The 21,997-nt window shown below is 48.1% G+C and overlaps 1 protein-coding gene and 1 pseudogene across 1 annotated transcript; one reads left to right on the plus strand and one right to left on the minus strand.

Moving 5' to 3' along the window:
- The first annotated feature begins 1,115 nt into the window (after positions 1 to 1,115).
- On the plus strand, positions 1,116 to 1,926 carry LOC119282009 (non-classical arabinogalactan protein 30-like). Its single transcript, XM_037562384.1, has 2 exons — positions 1,116 to 1,384; positions 1,468 to 1,926. Exons 1-2 carry the CDS (start codon positions 1,141 to 1,143, stop codon positions 1,779 to 1,781), a joined length of 558 nt encoding a protein of 185 aa, XP_037418281.1. The 5' UTR covers positions 1,116 to 1,140; the 3' UTR covers positions 1,782 to 1,926.
- Positions 1,927 to 9,832: 7,906 nt separating this feature from the next.
- Positions 9,833 to 19,850, minus strand: LOC119282011 (annotated as a pseudogene).
- Between the last annotated feature and the right edge of the window lie 2,147 nt (positions 19,851 to 21,997).

Raw genomic sequence — 21,997 nt, forward strand, 5'->3', positions numbered from 1 at the left:
TGCTGACGTGGACTAGTTTCCTACCGCCAAGCCCCGTGGCGGTAGACTGGCTATGTAAGCCTACCGCCGAGCCCCCTAACGGTAGGAATAAGTGTCCGATTTCAAAAAAAATCAAACAGGGGTCAAATCCCGAATTTAGACCACAAAAAGGTCAAAACACGAAATTTTGTCAAACCTCATCTACAAATGGGCCAAAGAGGATTGTAGAGGGTTCTGAGCCACGCGTGAAAAAACTCACTCAAAAACCACCAAAACCTCTCGTGCCAAACAAGAGCCTTAAGCAGTCAACTAACTTTTTCTAAAAAAAACTTTGTTTTTTTATTTTTTATTAAAACATGAATATTATTTTTATTAAATTCTTCAAAATAAAATCTAATTAATAATAGATAGAAGAATTTGTATATATAAAATGAAATTGACAAGCTGCAACATCTAAGATGAGCGGTGGCGAGTTTCGGTCGTCACCACCGGAGCTACAACAGTTGCCGCAGGGGTTGCAGCCGCAGGGTGCAGCTGTTGCATGGGGCGAAGCAGGTACTCCCTCTGTAAAGTAATATAAGAGCGTTTAGATTACTATTTTAGTTATCTGAACGCTCTTATATTAGTTTACAGAGGGAGTAACAAGGATGGCCGGTGAGGGCTAGGACCGGCGAGTAGGGGCGACCAGCCAGGAGCGGCGATGGGGAGAACGCGTGCGGTGGCGAGGCGAGGGGGCGGCAAAGGGGGAAACGCGTGTGGCGCCGATGGGATTTTCTTAGTACGCGTGCATTGACGAAGACGACGACGACGCGCATCCGACGGTTCCCATCATCCCCAATCGAACGCCGACGCCTAGCATCGCCATACTGGAGTAAAACACTAATCAGCATTATGCTAATAGCACAAAATTAATCAGAGTAAAAAATACAAAATTAATCAGTATTACCCTCCTCGTTTGATGTCCTAAGAAAAAGAAGCTAACACTCAGCTGAATCAAGCCGGCCTGCATCGATCAACCATCAGGTGAATCATCAACACGTCCCTTCGCGCGCACATCACTTTGCATAAAGCACCGGCGCCACTTTGCTGCTACAAGGAGCCACCTCCGATCGGGCTCCATAAATGGCCCGCGCCCTTCTTGGCTCATCAGTACGCACAGGAATGGCTTGCCTCGCGAGACGCCTTCTGACCTGCATCTCCCTCCTCCTCGGGACCCTCTCCGCGCCCGGGTCCACGGCCGTGGCCGTGGCCGGCATCGGCCAGCTCCGCTCCCGCGGCACGGCGATCGGCGTGTCCCGGCCGCAGCCGGACGTCAACTTCACCAGCGGCATCGTCGGCGCCGTCTGGTGCAAGAACTGCCGCTACGCCGGCTACCTCCCGTCCAAGAACGTCGCGCCCCTCCCGAGTGAGTACCACTTCATGGCACGAACTGCACGCACGCGCCGTGACAGGCACTGATCGTTTCCTCTGTTCTCTCTGTGCTCGCAGACGCGGCGGCGCTGCTGCGGTGCCGGCGAGGGAGGCAGGCCATGTCGGCGTGGGGCACGACAGACGCGCGGGGCTACTTCATGATCCAGACGGCGGAGCAGGCGGTGCCGTTCGCGAGCAAGGACTGCGTGGTGTACGTGCCGCGCTCGCCGCGCCGGGGCGCGTGCGGCGTGGCCGTCCTGCCCCGCCGGAACCAGGGCTCGCCGCTCAGGTTCCGGGAGTACGTGACGCGCCCCGACGGCCTGCAGGCGCTCTACACCGCCGGCAACTTCGTGTTCGGCCCGCGAGATCCCGCCAGGTGTGGTCTCCAATAAGGAACCAGCGGTTTGGCCTCTTGAACCGGATGAATATGACCCCGCCAAGTCTCTGTTCATTCGGGTGGTATAGACGAATGTTTCTCGTCAAGTTTCCGGGTAACATTTTGCGGGTTTGCAGTGATGTGTACTACATTTCTGATTTTTTTAATAGAATTTTGGTCATGATCGTTAGAGCATCTCCAACAGCCGCGCTATACTAGCGCCGCGCCGTAAATTAGTCGGTTTTAGCGCGCGCGCAACGCGGCGGGTCGCTCCAGCGGGCGCGCAAAAGCGGCGCGCGCTATAACGAGTTGGGCGCGCTGTCGGAAACACTGCCCCGCGCGGTGTATTTCGGGCGCCCGCTGCAGCGCGCGGCACACTCGAGCGCTCGCTCTCGCACTTCCTCTCCCACTTCCACCCCCATCCGGCCCGCCGCCGCTGCCGCCCGCGCCCCCCGGCGACCGTTCAGGCGTTTCCCCGGCCTATCCCCGCGCCGCCGCGCTTCCGCCCCATCCCCTCTTAGTCCCGCCGGCACTCGCGCGCCTCCGTCGTTCGAGGAACAGCGCCCGAGTGCTCGCTGCCGCGCCGCGCCCGCAAGGTGTTCGACAAAACGCCTACAAGGTATGTATTGCTCAAACTTCATGAATTTGGTGCATGTTTTGAATTGTAGTTTTTATAGGATAGTATTGAACATTGTAGATGAGTTCGTCGTTTGATTCTTCCGAAGAAGAATTTGATATGGAAGAGGAGAATGATCTTGCAATGATCCTAGCTATGCATATCAATAAAAAACCGAAGCACGGTGGTTCGGTTATGGGTCGGGAGAAAATTTGGAGAGATAGGATTGATGCCCATAATAGATTGATGAAGAACTATTTCGTGAAGAATCCCACATACCCGGAGTCGTATTTTCGTCGCCGGTTTAGGATGAGCACCGACTTGTTCAGGCGCATTGCAGAGAAACTAGTGAGCCATGACCGGTTTTTCCAGCAAAGGAGGAATGCCGCCGGAGAGCTCGGGCATAGCACCTTTCTGAAGGTGACAGCCGCTTTGCGTATGTTGGCATACGGTATCCCGGCTGATCTAGTTGATGATCACTTGGATATGGGTGAGAGTCAAGCCATCATGTGTCTCAAGCGCTTTGCAGTGGGAATTGTGCAAGTGTTTGGCAAGGAGTATTTGAGATCTCCCACTGCTGAAGACGCCGCAAGGCTATTGGCAATGAACAAAGCGCGTGGCTTTCCCGGCATGCTTGGCTCAATAGATTGCATGCATTGGAGTTGGAAGAATTGTCCAAAGGCATGGCATGGGCAATTCCATGGCCAAAAAAAGGGTTCCACTATAATCCTTGAAGCGGTGGCCGATCAGGAGACTTGGATTTGGCATGCATTCTTTGGAATGCCTGGATCTTTGAATGACATCAATGTGGTCAACCGGTCACCACTGATGAATAAGATTGCAAACGGTGAGTTGCCACCTGTGCAGTTTGTAGCAAATGGCCGTACGTACAACTATGGCTATTATCTAGCGGATGGCATCTATCCAAAGTGGCAAATCTTCGTGAAGCCGTTGAAAAAGCCGGAAGGTAAGAAAAATCTTGATTTCCACAATGCTCAGGCGGCGGCTAGAAAAGATGTGGAGAGAGCATTTGGGATTTTGCAAGCCCAATTTGCTATTGTGAGAGGACCGGCTAGATTTTGGGATCAAAAAATGCTTTGATACATCATGCACGCTTGTGTGATCATGCACAACATGATCATCGAGAATGAGCGTGGCCAAGATTTAGACTACTCACGGTATGAACTCTTGGGACATCCCGTGCGAGTGCGACGGAGGGCTGAAAGGATAGCCCGTTTTATTGCCTCCTATCATGCCATTCGGCGTCCCGCAACGCACAATGAACTTCAGAATGATCTGATTGAAGAGTGGTGGGCATGGTATGGACGACAAAGAGCATCGTGATTTCTGCATTCAACATTGTATTGTTCATGAACTATTTGTTGTGTTTATTGCATTATTTGTTGTACTGAACGATAAACTATTTGTTTGAGTTGTAATGCTAACGAAATTGAACTATTTTTATTGTTGATTTATTTTGTTTGTTTGATCATTTTTGCTCTTCTTCTTTGAAATGTATATGTGATTTTTGCGGCGCGCGCGCTGTATTTTTGCGCTCTGCTAGAGCGGCGCGCGCGCGCTGCATTATAGCGCGGTTGCTGGAGCCAGCGTTGGCGGCCGCGCTAAACCAGCCGAAGCGCGCGCGGCAAACAGGATTTTTGCGCGCGGCGCTTAGCGCGGCTGTTGGAGATGCTCTTAGAGCATCTACAGCCGCCCACCTCAAACCCCGTCTGAAACGCCTGGACCGACGGCTTGATCAGTGATCGGTCAAAAGAAAACCAGTCGAACGCCTTAAACCCCCCTCAAACGGCCAGGCTGACCGACATCCATCGTATCCAACCCAAATATTAGGACGGATATGCGGAGGCCTGGACACATCTGTCATGTCGGACCAGATCTATACTGGCCACACTACACTTCCCTCCGCCACCAAGCTATTGTCCAGCGATCTCCGACCTTCTCCGGCATGGCGGATGGCGGATCCGAGTCCTACACCTCCAGATCCGTCGATCCCGAGCTCATCTCACGTAGCCCCCAAGTAAGAGATGACCGTTCGGCTTGCGCTCCGCCGCTCCCTGGAGGAGGCCGCCCAATGGCAGCACTTGGACTCCTTGCGTCGGGAAACCATCGTGCCCGCCCAAACGGATGGCCTGCAACCCCGGGCGCCGCAACCGTGACGTGGTGGATGTCGCTGGCTCCTTCCAGGACGGATCCATCATCAATCTCACGTCCACCGGCATTGTTAGGTTTCCGGGCTCCGATGAGGAAGAGTAGGGCGTGGGAGACGACGACGCCTTGAGTCCCGAGAATCGGGTCATGTCCCATGTCCTACTCTACCTCGCCGGCGACGGAACCAACACTGTGTGGAGCGCGGCCTGCCGCCAAACATGGGCACAGCGGAGCCGGACGAGTTCCACTTAAATTAGGTTTACGTTGCATGTAATAGTATGGATTTGAGGTTTTTAATTTGAGGTATCCGGTTTTGAAATCAATTATTTGCGGGTGTCGGATTTGCATGTCCTGCTGTAGATGCTCTTATGTCACAAAGTTGATCAACGTGTTCGTACAATTTCAACCTGAATTGAAATCCCTCTATAATATCTTGAATTTGATATATGCCTAACTTGGACTGTTCCACAAAACGAAGCCGGACAACTGTAAAACCTCCGGCCGTCTTCCTCCTCCCACTCCCAAGCAAGATCAAAGCGGCTTGACGCCGTCGTAGCCGAAGTTATAACGTCTGGACTTGTGCCTGATCATCCGGAGGTTTCTTGCGCCGGCATCGTCGTCCCTGACAAGCTCCACGCCGGCGAGCACCGCAAAGTTCTCTTCGTCCCTCGTCTCGAAGAACCTCGCCACGCACAGCCTGCCGGAGCCCAGCGGCAGGAGCCGGGCCGCGGTCGTCCTCCACGCTTCCGGCGGAGCCGGCGGGTCCTCCCACGCGTGCAGCAGCGCCGGAGGCACCGCCGTGGTCGCGAGGTCGGCGGCGCAGACGCAGAGGCGCCCGTTGCCCTTGTCGGAGAGCCCGAACCAGAGTCCGTGCTCGGCCACGTACTCGGCGCGGCCTTTAAACGGCAGCGCCCACTCACCGGCCTTGCTCCACGCGCCGCTCGCCGTGTCGAACGAGTGCGTGCCGTCCCCCGTCGTCGCGGACGCCCAGATCCGCGAGCCGCCGACCACCGTGTAGCCGCCGATCGCCACCTGAGGGCCCGTCGGCGCGTACACGTAGTGGTGCCATTCGTCGTCGTAGTACCCCCGTGATGATGATGGGCGGTCGTCGTGGTCCGCGCAATAATCGAAGGTGGGAGGCTGGAGAGGGCGCCAGTGCCAGTCCTCCGCCCGGCGGTGCCCGGGCTGGCGGCCGTAGACGAGGGCCTGGAAGTACGGCGTCTGGTATCCGCCGTCCCCGAGCGACAGCACGTAGAGGCCGTCGCCGACCGTGACAGAGGCGAGGAAGTTGGACCCGGCGGGCGAGTGCAGCGGTGCCGGCTGCATGGTGCGGAGTCCGCCCGACGCGCCGGCGTAGAGGACGGTGCCGCCCCTGCCGTTCACCACGACCACGTCGTTCTTGAGGGACATCATGGCCATCTTCCCGGACTCCCGGGAGTTCTCATGGCAGGGCTCGAAGGACACGGCGGCGCGAGGCAGCCGAGCCGTAGCCGGGGCCGGAGCCGGAGCGTCGACCGCCATTGTCGCTGCCGCTGCTAGCTTCGGTGATCCGGCCGGGTAGAACAAGCCTGCCGGATCGATGCGGTGCAGATGGAACCGGCTGCCGCTGCTGCGCCATTCTTCCACGAGTAGATCCAAGAATCGACGTTTCATGCTTGGTTCCTCCTCACACCAACAGAGTAGATCCAAGAAATCTAGAAAATATCTGGATTATTTCATCAACAATATCCCGATTTTACCAGATTTAAATTGAGCGTTAGCTTAATCTCCAAGAATACATAAACCCGATTTTTTCGCCAAGATTTTCTCTCCATTTTCCAAGAAAATCGCTGTTCTTTCTCCTGATTATCAGGAGTTCTGTTTATCGACACGTAGTACCAAAGAAAATTCAGAATCTTGAAGCAAAGCATGAGCCGCCGCTTCGTCAATCTGCTGGTCAGCAACTTTCGCCGCCGCCGCCACCGCCCCGACTTCTACCTGCACCGCGTCGATCCCGCGAGCTTGTTCCACCCCGTCGGATCACCGCAGCCAGCAGCGGCAGCGACGGCCGGCGCTCCGGCTCCGGCTCGGCTGCCCCGCGCCGCCGTGTCCTTCGACTGGCCCTGCCCGCCGAACCAGACCGGGTGGATGGAGTTCATGGGCTTCGGCGACGACGTCGTCGCCCTCGACCACGACGGCCGCACGCTCCTCTATGACGGCACCTCGGGCGTCGTCTGCATCATGAACGACGCGGACTCGCCCAGGCCCAATCCCATCTCCGTCACCGTCGGCGATGGCCTCTACGTGCTGGCGACCAACCCCGGACGGCCGCCCCACACGTACTGTTTCCAGGCGCTCGTCCACGGCGGCACGTTCGCCGGCTCCCCATGGAAGGAGTGGCACTGGCGCTCGCTCGAGTCGCCGCCATACAGGTTCGCGACCACGGACAAGTACCCCACCAGATTCAAGCATGAGCTGGGGCCGGCAGAGGCGGCGGACCCGCGCGCGATCGACGCGTACACGGTGGTCGGCGACTCGGAGATCTGGGTGTCCACGGCCGGCGCCGGCACGTACTCCTTCGACACGGCGAGCGGCGAGTGGAGCCCGGTCGGCCGCTCTGCGCTGCCGTTCCGAGGCCGCGCCGAGTACGTCCCCGAGCACGGCCTCTGGTTCGGCTTCTCCGACGGCGACGAGCACCTCTGCGCCGCCGACCTCGCGCACGAGCCGCCGGAGACGCACGTCTTTCCTCTTCAGCACGTGTGGGAGGACCCGCCACGGCTGGAGTCGTGGACGCCGACCGTGACGCGCCTCCTGCCGCTGGGCTCCGGCAAACTGTGCGTGGCCAGGTGCTTCCGGAGAACCAAGGAGGGGGAGAAGCTGCTCCCGTCGGAGTACATGCACGAGAATGCCGAGAGCTTCGCGGTGCTCGCCGGCGTGGAGGTTGTCAGGGACGCCGGCACGAGAAGCCTGGAGATGATCCACCACAAGTCTCTGCTTTACAACGTCGGTGAAAATGTCGTCAAACCGCTGTGATTTTTTCAGTGCTGCTATCATGGCAGAGCGAGGATCAAATGTGATCAGGGACCGGTTAAAATCTCAATGCTAACATCAGTGGTTATTAATTGTCTTCATGTCCTATCATGTCCTCTCGCCGGCGCCGGCGGTCCGCCTCATCTTCTATGGTCCTCGGATCATGGAGGCACGGTGGATCACGGCCCTTGCCGACGGGAGGGCTCCGTTTTTAGATGTTTTTCTGAGTTTTGTTAGGGCTTGTGTCATGCTCAAGAAGATGAGGCAGCAGCGGCTTTTTGAAGATGGAATAAGGTCCTCCTCGCCTAGCCCCGTCCCAGTGATGTTTCAAGCATCGTCGGAAGGCATGTGGAGGTTTGTCTCCGGCGGATCTCGTGGGATCCGGTCGGTATTTGTCTTCGGTGGATCCGACTGGATCTGGTCTTCGTTCGTCTACGTCCGTGTGTCTGCAGGTTGGATCCTTTCTGTCTATGCTTCTCTTCATCGCCGGCGGTTGCTGTTTCTGGTGCCCTGGTCCAATGGGGGGCCTTAGCACGACGACTTTTTGATTGTCTACTACAACAATATTTGCCCGGCTCCGACGAGGGAGGGGCGATGACGGCGGCGCCTTCGGCTCGCTCCAGTACTTGTAGTCGTCGCTAGGTGGTCTACGAAACTGGATGTAAATTTTACTTCTAGTGTTATTTGTACTACCTCCACAGTTGATGAATAGATCGAAAGTTTTCTCGCAAAAAAGAAGTGCTTTGGCCATGAACTCACATTTCAGACCACTGAGCTCGTCGAGTAGTTTCTGGGCAATTGTGTTTTTTTTCTTCCCTTCACTGTTAACATACACATACTGTGAACGATTTTTTTACAGGGGCAACTAGTATAGGATCTGGTTTTAAATAAGATCAGTTTAAAAAAAACTAAATGTGTTCAAAAAAATTGAAAATAATTGCAGACACACATCCATGTTTCATGTACAACCTTAAAAAAAATCAGCTCCTAGTTGGACCTACACTTAGTAGAGAAACAAAAAAGGAAAAAATAGATGTGAATACCGAATAGCGTCAAATATTATTCACCCAAAGCTGACACTATTCATAGTCAATTTTTACGTTTTTAATCTCTAATTATAGATCGAGTTTTGAGCTGATTCTTTGTTGAGTTGTAAAGTAGATGTTAGATTTAAATCATTAAGATTAACGTGATAGGATCTTTAGGCCTAGGCATTAGAACACCTCGTTTATGTGGAGGATTGATAACTAACCATGATTGTCAGAGACCATCAGGGGCTCCATGCAGCTGCCCATCTGGGCAGAAGATGGACAAGTATTTAATGAACTATGACAAATGATTGTAAAGGATGTTGGTCAAAAATATAAGCACGAGCCACATGATCTTGACAAACTTGTCACTTGGGTGAAGTTTGACATGATTATAAATCGGTGTTGGTCAAATATATAATCAACATGTTACATCATGATGGTTATTAGAATAGCAAGCTTGACACTTTGGCATTCATATGCGCTTCATAATGCTCATAAGGGATTAAATACACATTAACATGATAAAAGGAGTTTTTTTTATTCATTCTTCTCAATAAGACTTGTTGCATCTTAATTAGAGACCAACATTAGTATGTGCTTGTCATATATTCTTCAACCAAGAGTTCTCGCTGGTTCCATCTTAATTAGAGAATTAACATACATATTTGAATCTAAGCAGGAGAAGTGAACATGATATATCTCATATTAAATGAAACTTCCATTCTCCCCATCAAAATGTGGTCCTAAACAACAATTTCGACGAGGTCTCATTATTTACACTTCTCTTACATCTTTAATTGCAACAACACATAATCTTTACAAATGGAACATCTAACATATGGTGGATATTGGCAATAATGACTCAAACCGCAGAGGATTAAGGTCATATTAATTTTTACATGGAGATCGATGTTGGAATAAGCAATCACCGTGCACTTTCACAATTCTCTGATCATACTTGCGTACTCAACATAACACATTTTCATACACATCACAGATTCAAAGGCGTCGGAACCGGAAAACATAGGCAAACAGCTGAGGATTAACATATGACAGTCGTATCAAGGACCCAGTTGCTGTCGGTGTACATGGATGCACAAAACTGCTGCTGCCTCTAAGCAAAGTCCATCTCTGCTCCTAGTGATGGTGCACAGCTGGTTCAGTTTCTTGTGGTATCAAAATCCCTGCTTTGGACTGAGAGCAATGGCGAAATTTCAGAGGACTATCATTGTCAGGTCTGAACTAATGTCGCTTCCTCTTGCCGCCTTTCTGGTGTTTCCTCCTCCCCGCGCTCTGTCTACGTGGCTGACTGGAACCACCGTCGTCTTCCTTCTCTCCATCGAGCAGCATGTTCATCCCGAGGTCGAATCCATCAGTTAGGCCTTGTAACCTGTACCCAGAAACATGGCAGTTCATAAGTTGGTTAAGCTAAGCAGAATATCTTCAAGGGCAAGCTCAGCTTAATGTGGCAAAAGCTATCAGGGCTCACCCATGTGGCTGATGGGATCACTTTATAATGGGGACAAGATAAACTCCATAAGCTCTGCAGAACGATCATGGAACATACCGATGAAGCTGCTTCTTCATCTGCTTCTCCATGTACTTTTCACGCTTGGTTACCGGAGCTCGGGCGAACAACTCCTCTTCTGCTTTCTCTTGCTTCTCTCTCTGTCGCATGTAGGTCATGAATTCTTTGCTTTCGTCGCCTACTGTCTCCTTCCACTGCAAGACTGCTCAGACAACTTAGTTAGTGTTGACACCAGATTTTAGCACGGTCAATAACTTATTTAAAATGACCTCAAATAGAGAAGGGATCTTCATGAAAGAGTTTCGTATTGTCGATATGAACATCTTTGAAGTTTGGGTCATCGCATTCTGATTTCATCTCGAAGACCGAAACTATGCTCAAAGTACTAAGATCTTATATTCAGAGTACAGTTTGGCTGATTAAGCCTCCAAGACGACCTCAAATGGAAAAATTATCTACATGGATTGTCTTCGTCTCGTCGAAACGATCGATTTTGATATAAAAATCGTTCCAATCCGAGTTCGTATGCAAAAGTTAGAGCCGTCGGAATACAGCCCTGTCAGGAGGCAAAAACTGGCGCGCCCCACCAGACACCCTGTCTGATGGGTAGCGCGAGGGATAGCCTGTTTCGTGCGACCGATTTGACCCTCAAGATGACCTCTGATCAAAAAACGTTCAACATAAAAGTTGTTCGTCTCGTCGAAGCGGTCAAGATTGCTTTTGGGCTCGTTTCCATCCGAGATCGTTTACCACCACAAAAAAGACCCGCAAGGTGCAGCCAGTTTAAACCGAACAGTTTTGGAAAGTTCGGACAAAAGCAATCCGAATTTGACTAGGGTTTTGGACGTGAATCCAAGCTTTTTCCTTGCACGGGAAGTCCAGCCGCCTCTTATATACCTAAGGGGTGATGGCCGGTTGAACAACACACAATCGATCAATCAAACTACTACTTTTCCGTGTTCATCTACTTTTATCTCTCCCCTTGTATCTTTCTTCTCGTTCTTCGTCGTTCTTCAAGATTGGAGGCTGCGAATCCACGAGGCTCTAGGGGCGGTAAGACCGACCTCGAGCAGCCAATCGTCGCCGCGAGCCCTGACGGGGTCCCTCCCGGGCGAGCGGGGCGTCTGGTCCCAAAAGCGTCGGCTTGCTGTCTTGCGTATCGCGCTGGAAGTCGGCCTCCCGTGGTGTGAGTTGCGGAGCATCTCCCTCGGCGCCGCGGGTACACATCGACGTGTTCGTGTGACGCGTTCCAGCGTCAACACACTTTTTGGCGACTCCGCTGGGGACGAAGCTTTGAACGGTCTCCGGCCCGTTCTTGCTACGAAGAGATCGTCATCTAGGGTATGCAATCTACAAAGGTAATATGAATACCAAATTCACATATGTAGATGCAAATAATGCATATGTTGTTGCTAGATCATCTAATAAGCATAATGTATCGGCTAGCCCTAGTTTTATCAATCATGCATCTAATTATGCGCAAGGGCCGATGCAACAAAATCTCCATGATTCTACTTCATATAATTTTAGCAACATGCAACATATGTATCCCAACTCCCATGCATCAGCAACCCCACAAATTTATATGCCGATGAATAACATGATGAGTTCGGTTAATCAAGTTGAGACACCCTATGTAGGAACTTCCAATGCTATGCAACAAACTGTTTCAAGTTTTTATTCATCGGCAAATAACTTGCAGTACGCTAATCCAAACGTGTCGGTGGATAGGGGAATTGGTCATGTTACTACTAGTTATTTGGCCAATTACCCTCAAACATCATATGCTACGCCTAACGCTACTAATATTTTGGCACCATATGCAACTGTTGATGTTCATAATTCGGCTCAGCACCTTCATGGTCATGGCCGAATAAGTGAAACTTCTGCAGGAGCACAAATGCCTTCACCTACTACCGTGGCATATCATGTCCCTCCTACACAATTACAGAATTTTGGCAACATCTCATTGCCGAAAGAGTCTAAATGCATTGGGGGGCAACCATATCCAGACTGGGTAATTGAGAACAAGCTTACATTCTCTTGGGATTTGTGCAACTCTATTCGCCAGGAACTAATAGAAGGCGGGAAGCCTCATGATTTTGCTGCTGTAAAAGCTAGAATTGTGCAAATGATGCAGTCGCCCAGTGATGTACCATCCAGTGTACCACCTAAAAAATCGCAAAGTTTCGGCACCTCATTGCCGAAAGAGTCTCAAAGTATTAGGGGGCAATCTCATGACGAGTGGATGGAAATTGAGATGAAAAAATTTAAAGCTCGCCAAGCTGAGATGTGGGCTAAAATTAGACGAGAGCGAGAAGCCTTGCAAATTCAAAAAGATAAAGTTGTTGATTCAGGTAACAAAGAAAATTCTGTTATTAGAAAAGCCGAATCAAGTAGTATATATTCTGAGACCATCAAATCCAAAGAGGCAAGCATTATTGAGAAAAGGCATGGAAAGCATAGCAAAACAACCATACTTGATTTTTCCGAAGTCAATGGAACCTACTTCCTGCCCTATGAGTTTCGTGCCATAGAAATTGACAAGCCTCAAGGACAAGAACAAGTAGCCGAACAAAGTTCGGCTGACATGGATCTTCAAAGCAATGATGCACAGAATCAAGAAAAAGATGATGACAATGTGTTGGGGAGCCATCCAAAGACGAAGCAAGATGTTCTTCAAGTGGCACCACCATCATGCTCTCCCAACATATTTGAAAAGATATGCAAAGCGGGTAATTTACCTATTTTCAGATTTGGTCACAACTTTATTGTTGATGCATCTATTAGAAAAATCCTCATAGGTAATTTTGAAAGACCAATGAAGAAGGGTAATTTACTTGTTAGCAATAAAATTGTTTTAGAACATATCGGTCAACCAATTGTGCCATTTATAAAGGCCGATAATGACTTATTATTGCAGCCAAAGCTTTCCCCGTTGCTTTATCTAAAGTTCATATCTAGTTGCGTAGCTTTGCTTATTTCGTACTTGGCTTGCACTTGGTCTCAACTGAGACATGTATATTCTAAATATCTTCGTTTCAGAAATTTAAAGTCAAGGTTAAATTCTATTGAGAAAACCGATGCTAATACAATATCTTATCCAAAGACATCGGAGATAGAGTGGAAAACACAATGCATAGCCAAATGAGGAGATTCCAAATCTGAACCATTCGTTTGCTTATTTCCAAAGCCGTTCAAACAGCAAGATCGGCTAGAAAACAAGAAGTATACCTTCAATTCAAGCATGTGTGATCAAATATTTGATTTATTGCTGAAAAATAATTACATTACAATTCTCAATCACCATGTTAAGCCATCAATCCAAGGACGAATGTATTGTAAGTTGCATGATTCGTCCAAACATAATTTTGAGGATTGCAACATGTTTCGGCAAATAGTTAAATCGGCCATTGAAAAAGGACGATTGAAGTTTGTTGAAACACCAAGAGATGACCAATCTATTCCGATTGGTCCCGATGGCAAAAGGTTTTTGCATCGGCTGCTTCAAGCCGATCCATTTAAAGAGAATGTAAAAACTGCAGGTGATGGGATCAAGGTTTCAAGTAAAGAAGTTGTTGAAGAGAATAATGAACATAATCTTGAGGGCGAGAATTCCATCGAAGCTACAATGGAGACGCCAAGGACTGGGGGGCAGCAAGCAAATCCAATGATCGATGAAAGCAAACCAAAAGAAAACAAAGGCCGAAATAAGCGCAAGTGTAAGAGATCAAAAATCACCTTTGCTGAACTATTGGATAAATATCAAAAGATGAGTGAAGAGAAGAATGCTTATCGGCCAAATCATGCAAAGAAACCAAGATCACCCCCAAGGCGCAAATATGAGGATTGGTATTGGCCAAGTGATAATTTTAATGCAACATATTCATATCCTTATTTTGGGCCGTCAATGCCAATGCCATGGATGCCTCCCTATGCTCATATAGATACATATTCATCATGGGACAGGTATGGTACAAGGGCACATTCTCCATCTTATTCTAGACCATCTCACCAATACTATGTAGCTCCAAGAAGATCAACATTTGAACAATCACGCATCAAAGACCATTTCAATCATAAGGAATCGGTCCAGAGCTCAAGGAAGAAAAAAGAGGTGGTAAAGCAAGTATACCGCATGAAAAGAGATGGTCGTAAGTGTGCTACTTCAGATTTGATCTCAAATAACAAAGAGCCAATTAAAGTGTTGACATTGGCTACAAAAGGCAAAGAAGTGAAACAATCAATTGATAAAAATCAGAGTTCCAAATCTGAGGAAAAGAAGTTGATGGTGCACAAGGCCCAAAAAGAGTTGTCATTGCTTCAAACAAAATCACAGCCGGGGTGCCCACTCGGCTTATCGTATTGGCGAAAAAAGGAATTACAAAAACTTAGTGCACAAGAGCTGAAAAAGAAGAACATGGCATGGGTTCCAAAGAGGAGCAGTCAAAATGAAAGTGATGTGCAACCTTCTATTGCAACAAGTGTTACAAAAGTGAAGAAAGAGAAGATGGAAGCCAAAAATAGTTAAGCCGAAGGTTTGCATCACCCCATCAAAATCTTCGGTTAGCACATCATCCATATTCTTCAACCATACCATTGATGCCTTTGCCATGGAATTCATCATCAGGTATGATAAATTACCCTCCCTGGGTTTATTTTAATCCATGGAAGCGACATAATTTTCTCCATCATGAGAGGGTATTACCAAATCTCTATACATTTTATTAGCTACATTTTTTCTTGCTAATCCAAAGGGCCAAAATATTTGATTGCTATTTTATTTGTTTATTTCGGCTATACATGATTTGGTGAATGAATTCTACATGGGCATTATGTTGATGGCCGGTATTTATCTATCGCCCTAAGAATATGTCAAAGCATGGCTGATGTAGTATCCTAACATCGTCCTTAGTTCAATTAGAGGCCAAAACGAGGTACATGTTCATTGATATTGCCCTTGTCTTTCTAGTACTATGGAGATTATTTTCGACGGTAAATTTGTGGCAATGGCCAAGGTGTTGGTGTTGCTTATTTATCTCCATATGGAGCTATTTTGTGAAGTCTCAGGCCGCTTATAATATTTTTGCACAATCAGCAAAGCCGAATATGCATTGTCATTCGGATTGGAGCTTTGCCTTGATATAGGTGCTATACATATTGAGGCTTCCGGTGATTCGTTATTAGTAGTGCAACAAATATCCAAGGGTTATCAATATTTTGACGGATCACTTATAGTTTATCTTTTGGTATGTCTAGATGCAAGATTTACCTTGGGTTGCTTTGAAATTGTTCATATATCTAGGCATGACAATTCGAAAGAGTTGGCACAGCAAGCGTCCGGCTACTATGTTTACCATGGTGTATTGCATTTCTATCAATAGCCGATGCTAGGTCTTGTCAACATAGGTAAGGCTGAATCGAAGCCCACCGCTTCGGCCACTAATGAAACTTTTATGCAGGCAAAATAAGGATTGGAGGAAGTTCATTTTTGATTATCTGCAAAATCCTAGCGAAAGGGTGAACAATATGGTTCGGAGGATGGTTTTGATCTATGGAACCTTATCACCGGATTGTTTTAGAAGCTGAGAAGTTTTCACCCAAGTTTGCATCAAGAGGTTCAAACAAGCAATGGACGATATATACTTGTCGTTCTAAGAACATGCAAAATGGCTGATGGAGTGTTGACATCGTCCTTACAACAAGCTATGCGGAAGTTATTTTTCGGCACACAAACTTTGCCGAAAAACAGGGGGGCATGTGTTGACATCAGATTTTGGCACGGTCAATAACTTATTTAAAATGACCTCAAATAGAGAAGGGATCTTCATGAAAGAGTTCCGTATTATCGATATGAACATCTTTGAAGTTTGGGTCATCGCATTCCGATTTCATCTCGAAGACCAAAACTATGCTCAAAGTACTAAGATCTTATATTCAGAGTACAGTTTGGCTGATTAAGCCCCCAAGACGACCTCAAATGGAAAAATTATCTACATGGATTGTCTTCGTCTCGTCGAAACGATCGATTTTGATATAAAAATCGTTCCAATCCGAATTCGTATGCAAAAGTTAGAGCCGTCGGAATACAGCCCTGTCAGGAGGCAAAAACTGGCGCGCCCCACCAGACACCCTGTCTGATGGGTAGCGCGAGGGATAGCCTGTTTCGTGCGACCGATTTGACCCTCAAGATGACCTCTGATCAAAAAACGTTCAACATAAAAGTTGTTCGTCTCGTCGAAGCGGTCAAGATTGCTTTTGGGCTCGTTTCCATCCGAGATCGTTTACCACCACAAAAAAGACCCGCAAGGTGCAGCCAGTTTAAACCGAACAATTTTGGAAAGTTCGGACAAAAGCAATCCGAATTTGACTAGGGTTTTGGACGTGAATCCAAGCTTTTTCCTTGCACGGGAAGTCCAGCCGCCTCTTATATACCTAAGGGGTGACGGCCGATTGAACAACACACAATCGATCAATCAATCTACTACTTTTCCGTGTTCATCTACTTTTATCTCTCCCCTTGTATCTTTCTTCTCGTTCTTCGTCGTTCTTCAAGATTGGAGGCTGCGAATCCACGAGGCTCTAGGGGCGGTAAGACCGACCTCGAGCAGCCAATCGTCGCCGCGAGCCCTGACGGGGTCCCTCCCGGGCGAGCAGGGCATCTGGTCCCAAAAGCGCCGGCTTGCTGTCTTGCGTATCGCGCTGGAAGTCGGCCTCCCGCGGTGTGAGTTGCGGAGCATCTCCCTCGGCGCCGCGGGTACACATCGACGTGTTCGTGTGACGCGTTCCAGCGTCAACAGTTAGCTTGATGTAGCTTAATGTAGCTAACTGTCCAAAAGACACAATATACAAACCTCTTCTGGTCTATCAGCAGCAGCATCAATCATCTCCTTAAATAAGGATTATCTGTTGCCATGCGTAATAATCTTTCCTCTTTCCTTATAGCGTCTTTACTATGATTATCATCCATGGCAGCTGGCCCAATTCTCGGAGGAACGTAGATACCATCTTTGCCCTGAAGTCAAACAGCCAAACACATCAGACACAACAAATCTGTATAAATTACATGAAAAAAGAAACAAATCTGTATAAATTGAACTCTAGTCACGAAACAATCATAACTGGTATAAAACAGAGTGACCAAGTTACAGAGTTATCTCTAATTCATCAGAAGTTGTTAAGTAGCAACTTAATTTGATTCTACAGGACACGCACTAGAAATATCGATTTCTCATCCAATTGACAACTAAATTCAATGCACAACTTTTGGTGGAAACTGATTGGTGCGCGCGCGCGCGCACGCGTTTGTGTGTGTGTGTGTGTGTGTGTGTGTGTGTGTGTGTGTGTGTGTGTTAACAGAGAGTGATGAACAGTCAAACATTATCACCTTAACACATATAAGAGAAAACATCAGTTAGTAAGTGAGAATTTCACCTGCCCTTCAGGAGCAATTTTGATATCCATCATATCTGGGTTTGGCCGGTACCCCAACAGGTCGTCGTCGCCTTGTTGCCCGCCCTTCCCATTGACCTCGGCTTCTGGCACCTTATCCTGGGCAGCTGCACCATCTGCAGCATTGGTGAGCTTCTGGATCTGGTACTCCATCTTCTTGTCTATTGGGCGAATCTAGCACACAGAATTCAACATAAAACAATCCACTATTAGACAGCTGCATAAATGGAGACTGGCAGCTTAGCAATCAACAACGCTTAAAGGGCACACGCGCACACCTTCTCAAGAAACAGCCTGATCTCGACAAGGCTGCGCACGACGGGTGGCTGTCGACGGACAGCCCCTTGGCCTTGCGTAGCAGGTAGTAGACAAGGCCCTGGCAGTAGCTCAGCAGCAGGTTCTTCCTAAACTACACCACAGAAAATTGAACGGAATTGTCAGCTTTTGCCACCCACCAGAAAGCTAACATTAGCAATGGATGGAATACATTTCTCAGGTGACTTGATTGATTTGCTTGTCAGATAAATAGTACAGAGAACAGATCAGTGCTCCATGTGGCTCTTCCATGTTTGCAGGCTGATGTTTGGAAGCGAGGTTAACGAAATGCCCCCGTTTAGGTTCTTCCTAATCAGCACCGCAGAGAAATTGAACATTATTCTCAGCTTTCGCCACGGCTACCCAAAAGCTTAACCAGAATCACATCCCCTCGTCGTCCATCCCCAGTTCCGGCGGCTAATTTCTGGCGTATAATCATCGCAACCATAGCGCAAGACGGGGCGGCTGCGATTGGGAAGAGCGGGGGTACCTTGCGGGTGAGCAACTCGACCTTGGTCCTGACTAGGTTGAGCCCGTCCTTCATCTCCTTGAAGGTGGCGAGCAGCTTAGGCGCGTCGTCGCTGCGAAAGAACAAAACAAAACCCATGTGAACTCTCCTTTGTTTCCGAGCGAGCGATCGTGTGACTCCCGCCGGAACGACGACGGCGCACGGGAAGTGAAAACCAGGGGGGGAGGGGGGTTACCGCACGAGGGCCTGCGCTTTCCTCTCGTCGTCTGCTTCGGCGACGACGGCCGTCATCGCCGCTCTTTTCCTGCCGAGACGGGGAAGGCCGGGGAGTCGCCGGTCAGGGACAGCCTCACAACAAGCCGTCGGGCACCGGGGTCTGGTTGGAAGAAGCCTAGCTAGCAATAATCACATAAAGAAAAAAATTCAGCAAGTGTTTGGACATTGAGATACTGATTACAGCAAGTATTTGAGCTTAAAGAGAGAAAAATTACAGCAAGCCTTGACATTATGAAGCCCATTACAACAAGTACTTTCACTCACATAAAGAAACAATTCAGCTAGTGCTTGGAAACTGAAATACTAATACCAGCAACTATTTGAACATAAAGAAAGACCCATTACAGCAAGTATCTATGTCCCTCTACAACGCATTACTACAAATGATACTTCAACATGTGAACAGACATAATTCAACTGCACACCCTCAGCCTGTCTACAAAATACTGATATTTGGAACTAAAAGATGTTGAACTATGGCATTTTATTTGCCACCCTCAACTATTTTATTTGTAGCAGCAGATTTAGGTTCTAGCACTCACAGTTCAACGTTGCAAATAGTACTTAAAAGTTATGCATCTGTCTGACAAATAATGAAATTTTATTTAAGAAGACAATAGGATTTATGGGCCAAATAACCTCAGATCGAAGGTGCTCTGCTCCAAGCTGTAACTCACGGTACTCTGCCACATGCTGCTTACAAAGAAGAGAAGAGGATTTATGGCTTCAAATCACCTGCACCAGAAGAGAATAATCGCATCCAGCAACCTGCCACAGGCCGAACTCAACACCACACGCAGCCGTGGTCGTGCACGCACCAGCCACACGCATACGGCCACGCGCGCCAGCTCAAGCCCCAGATCCAGCCGCGCCGCCGGCTCGGATCCCAGCCGGCCGGCCGCCGCACGCCATTGCTGGAGAGACGGACGAATGGGAGGAGGAAGGGCACGAGTAGAGAACGAACGAACTGTGTGTAGATGCGCCGCCGCCGCCGCCGCCGGCACGCGAGAAAGACGAGCGATGGGGAAAAAATGAGGATTCCGCCTGTTCGGTGGGGGGGCGAGCGGGAGCAGGGGGCCGAACGAAAAAACGTTTCGCGCGTGATTCCGATCGGATTCAGCGGGAAACTGGGAAAACGCGAAAATTTGGTGGACGAAAATTTGAAGGAAGCCAGGAAGAAGAAGGGCGCGTGTGGCCTGCCACCATTTCCCGCTCGCCGCCAGCCGACGCCGCAACCGATTGTCCGGGGGTCCCGCGTGTGAGCATTTACCCTTCTGCCCCCAGTTTCTTTATGCGAATGCCTCCCCAGCTATTTTACCCGCTCTCACTGTCCGAAGGGGTCTCCTGCATAGCTAGTGCCCCCTCCGATCCTAATTAGCACATCAAAGTAAGTACTCCCTTCGACTCATAAGATAAGAGCGTTTTTTACATTACGTTAGTGTCAAGAGTGTTCTTATATTATGGGACGGAAGGAGTAGTATTTTTTTGAATTAATTATATTGCAGCATATTTTGTTGTTCATAAAAGAAAAACATATTTTTGTTGTTGTCTTTTATTCAATAAAATGTATGGAACGGCTTTAAAATTTTATTAACCTTTTTATGTGCAATTGCAAACTTGTCGTTTCACGTCTGATGCTCGGACAACAGGGTTAGGCAGCACAGGCCAAATGCCACCCCTGTGCTAAAATATAAGACGTTTTTTGTAGGCTAAACTAGCTAACAAAAACGTCTTCAATTTTGATACCGAGGGAGTAAGAAGTAGGCAGTTTTGGGATGCCCTTCTTTTTTTCAAGAGCAACGGTGTAGCCTTGTATACACGACGCGGGGCACTGTCCCTGTTGCCCGTTTGACTAGAGCAAGGATGCAGTGTGATCCGTTTTTATGACTTGATTCCTTTGTTTGTGGCCATTAATTCCTTGGTTGTCAAAAGAAGATGATGTACACATCACGCAGACTAAACGCGCCAAAGAAATCATATTGGTAAACTAGCACCAGCAGAGACGAAATATGGTGGAAAAGGCAGAACGGCGGTGCGCAAGTGATCGATACGATGCCAAGTGTATGAAACGGTTTAGTAACCAAACCATTCAATGCATACGTGTTTTGCCCAGGTCCACCCGCCCGTCTGATATCATTTCTTCCTGAAAGTCACTAGTAGATCTTTCTCCTCCTTGACCGCTTGCTACGTCAGCTTTTCCCGCCTAATATCATTTCTTCCTAAAAGTCACTAGTAGAGTGCTCTTTCTCCTCTTTGATTGCTTGTTATGTTAGTTTTTTTTTGACTGCGTGACGTTCTTAGCACATGTACACTTTGGAAGAACACTATCCATGCGCTTAGATGTGGTGAGGTGACGATCGAGGGTACCGATAACCTAATTGTGCATGATACTGATTACTACAAAACCTTATTTGGGCATGGTGTTGGTAACCAATTCCACATGGACCCTGATGCTTGGGGCGATGATGAAAAACTTAACGAGGAAGATAACGTTGATCTTTGTCGTGAATTCACTAAAATAGAGGCCAAGGATGCTCTGTTTTCAATTGATTTGAATAGAGCTCTGTGTCCTAATAATATTCCTGTTGAGTTCTAATAAGGTTATTCGGAATTTGTGAAGCATGATACTGTGCAACTTATTGTTCACTTCCATAATGGGACGTTATACGTGCAGCGTCTCAATTATGTCATTATGACCTTGTTACCTAAATCTCCGGGGCTGAAAGAATTCAACAATCCCGCCATATTTGTCTTCTTAGGTGTTCTTACCAACTCCTTACTGATGACCCACAAGTATAGGGGACCAATTGTGTCCTTTCGATAAGTAAGAGTGTCGAACCAATGAGGAGCGGAAGGAAATGATAAAGTGGTTTTCAGTAAGGTAATCTCTACAAAAACTGTAATTACCGGTAACATATAGTTTGATAGCAAGGTATTTTGCAACGAGCAATAAGTAGCAATGGTAACAAAGGTGCAGCAAGGTAGCCCCATCCTTTTTATAGCAAAGGACATGCTGGAACTTTCTCTTATAACAAACAAAGAGTTCTCGAGGAGACATGGGGATTATCATCAAGTTACTTTCATCATGTTTGTTTGATTCACGTTCGCTACTTTGATAATTTGATATGTGGGTGGACCGGTGCTTGGGTATTGTTCTTACTTGAACAAGCTTCCCACTTATGATTACCCTCTTTTGCAAGCATCCGCAACTACGAAAGAAGAATTAAGATAAATCTAACCATAGAATGAAACATATGGATCCAAATCAGCCCCTTATGAAATAACACATAAACTAGGGTTTAAGCTTTTGTCACTCTATCAACCCACCATCTACTTATTACTCCACAGTGCCTTCCCTTATTCCCAA

This window comes from Triticum dicoccoides, chromosome 3B, assembly GCF_002162155.2.
Source record: "Triticum dicoccoides isolate Atlit2015 ecotype Zavitan chromosome 3B, WEW_v2.0, whole genome shotgun sequence".
NCBI classification, from domain to species: domain Eukaryota; kingdom Viridiplantae; phylum Streptophyta; class Magnoliopsida; order Poales; family Poaceae; genus Triticum; species Triticum dicoccoides.

Coding starts and splice junctions, on each gene's coding strand:
- LOC119282009 (XM_037562384.1), top strand. CDS start 1,141: ATGGCTTGCCTCGCGAGACGCCTTCTGACCTGCATCTCCCTCCTCCTC. Junction 1,385..1,467: donor GAACGTCGCGCCCCTCCCGA/GTGAGTACCACT, acceptor CTGTGCTCGCAG/ACGCGGCGGCGCTGCTGCGG.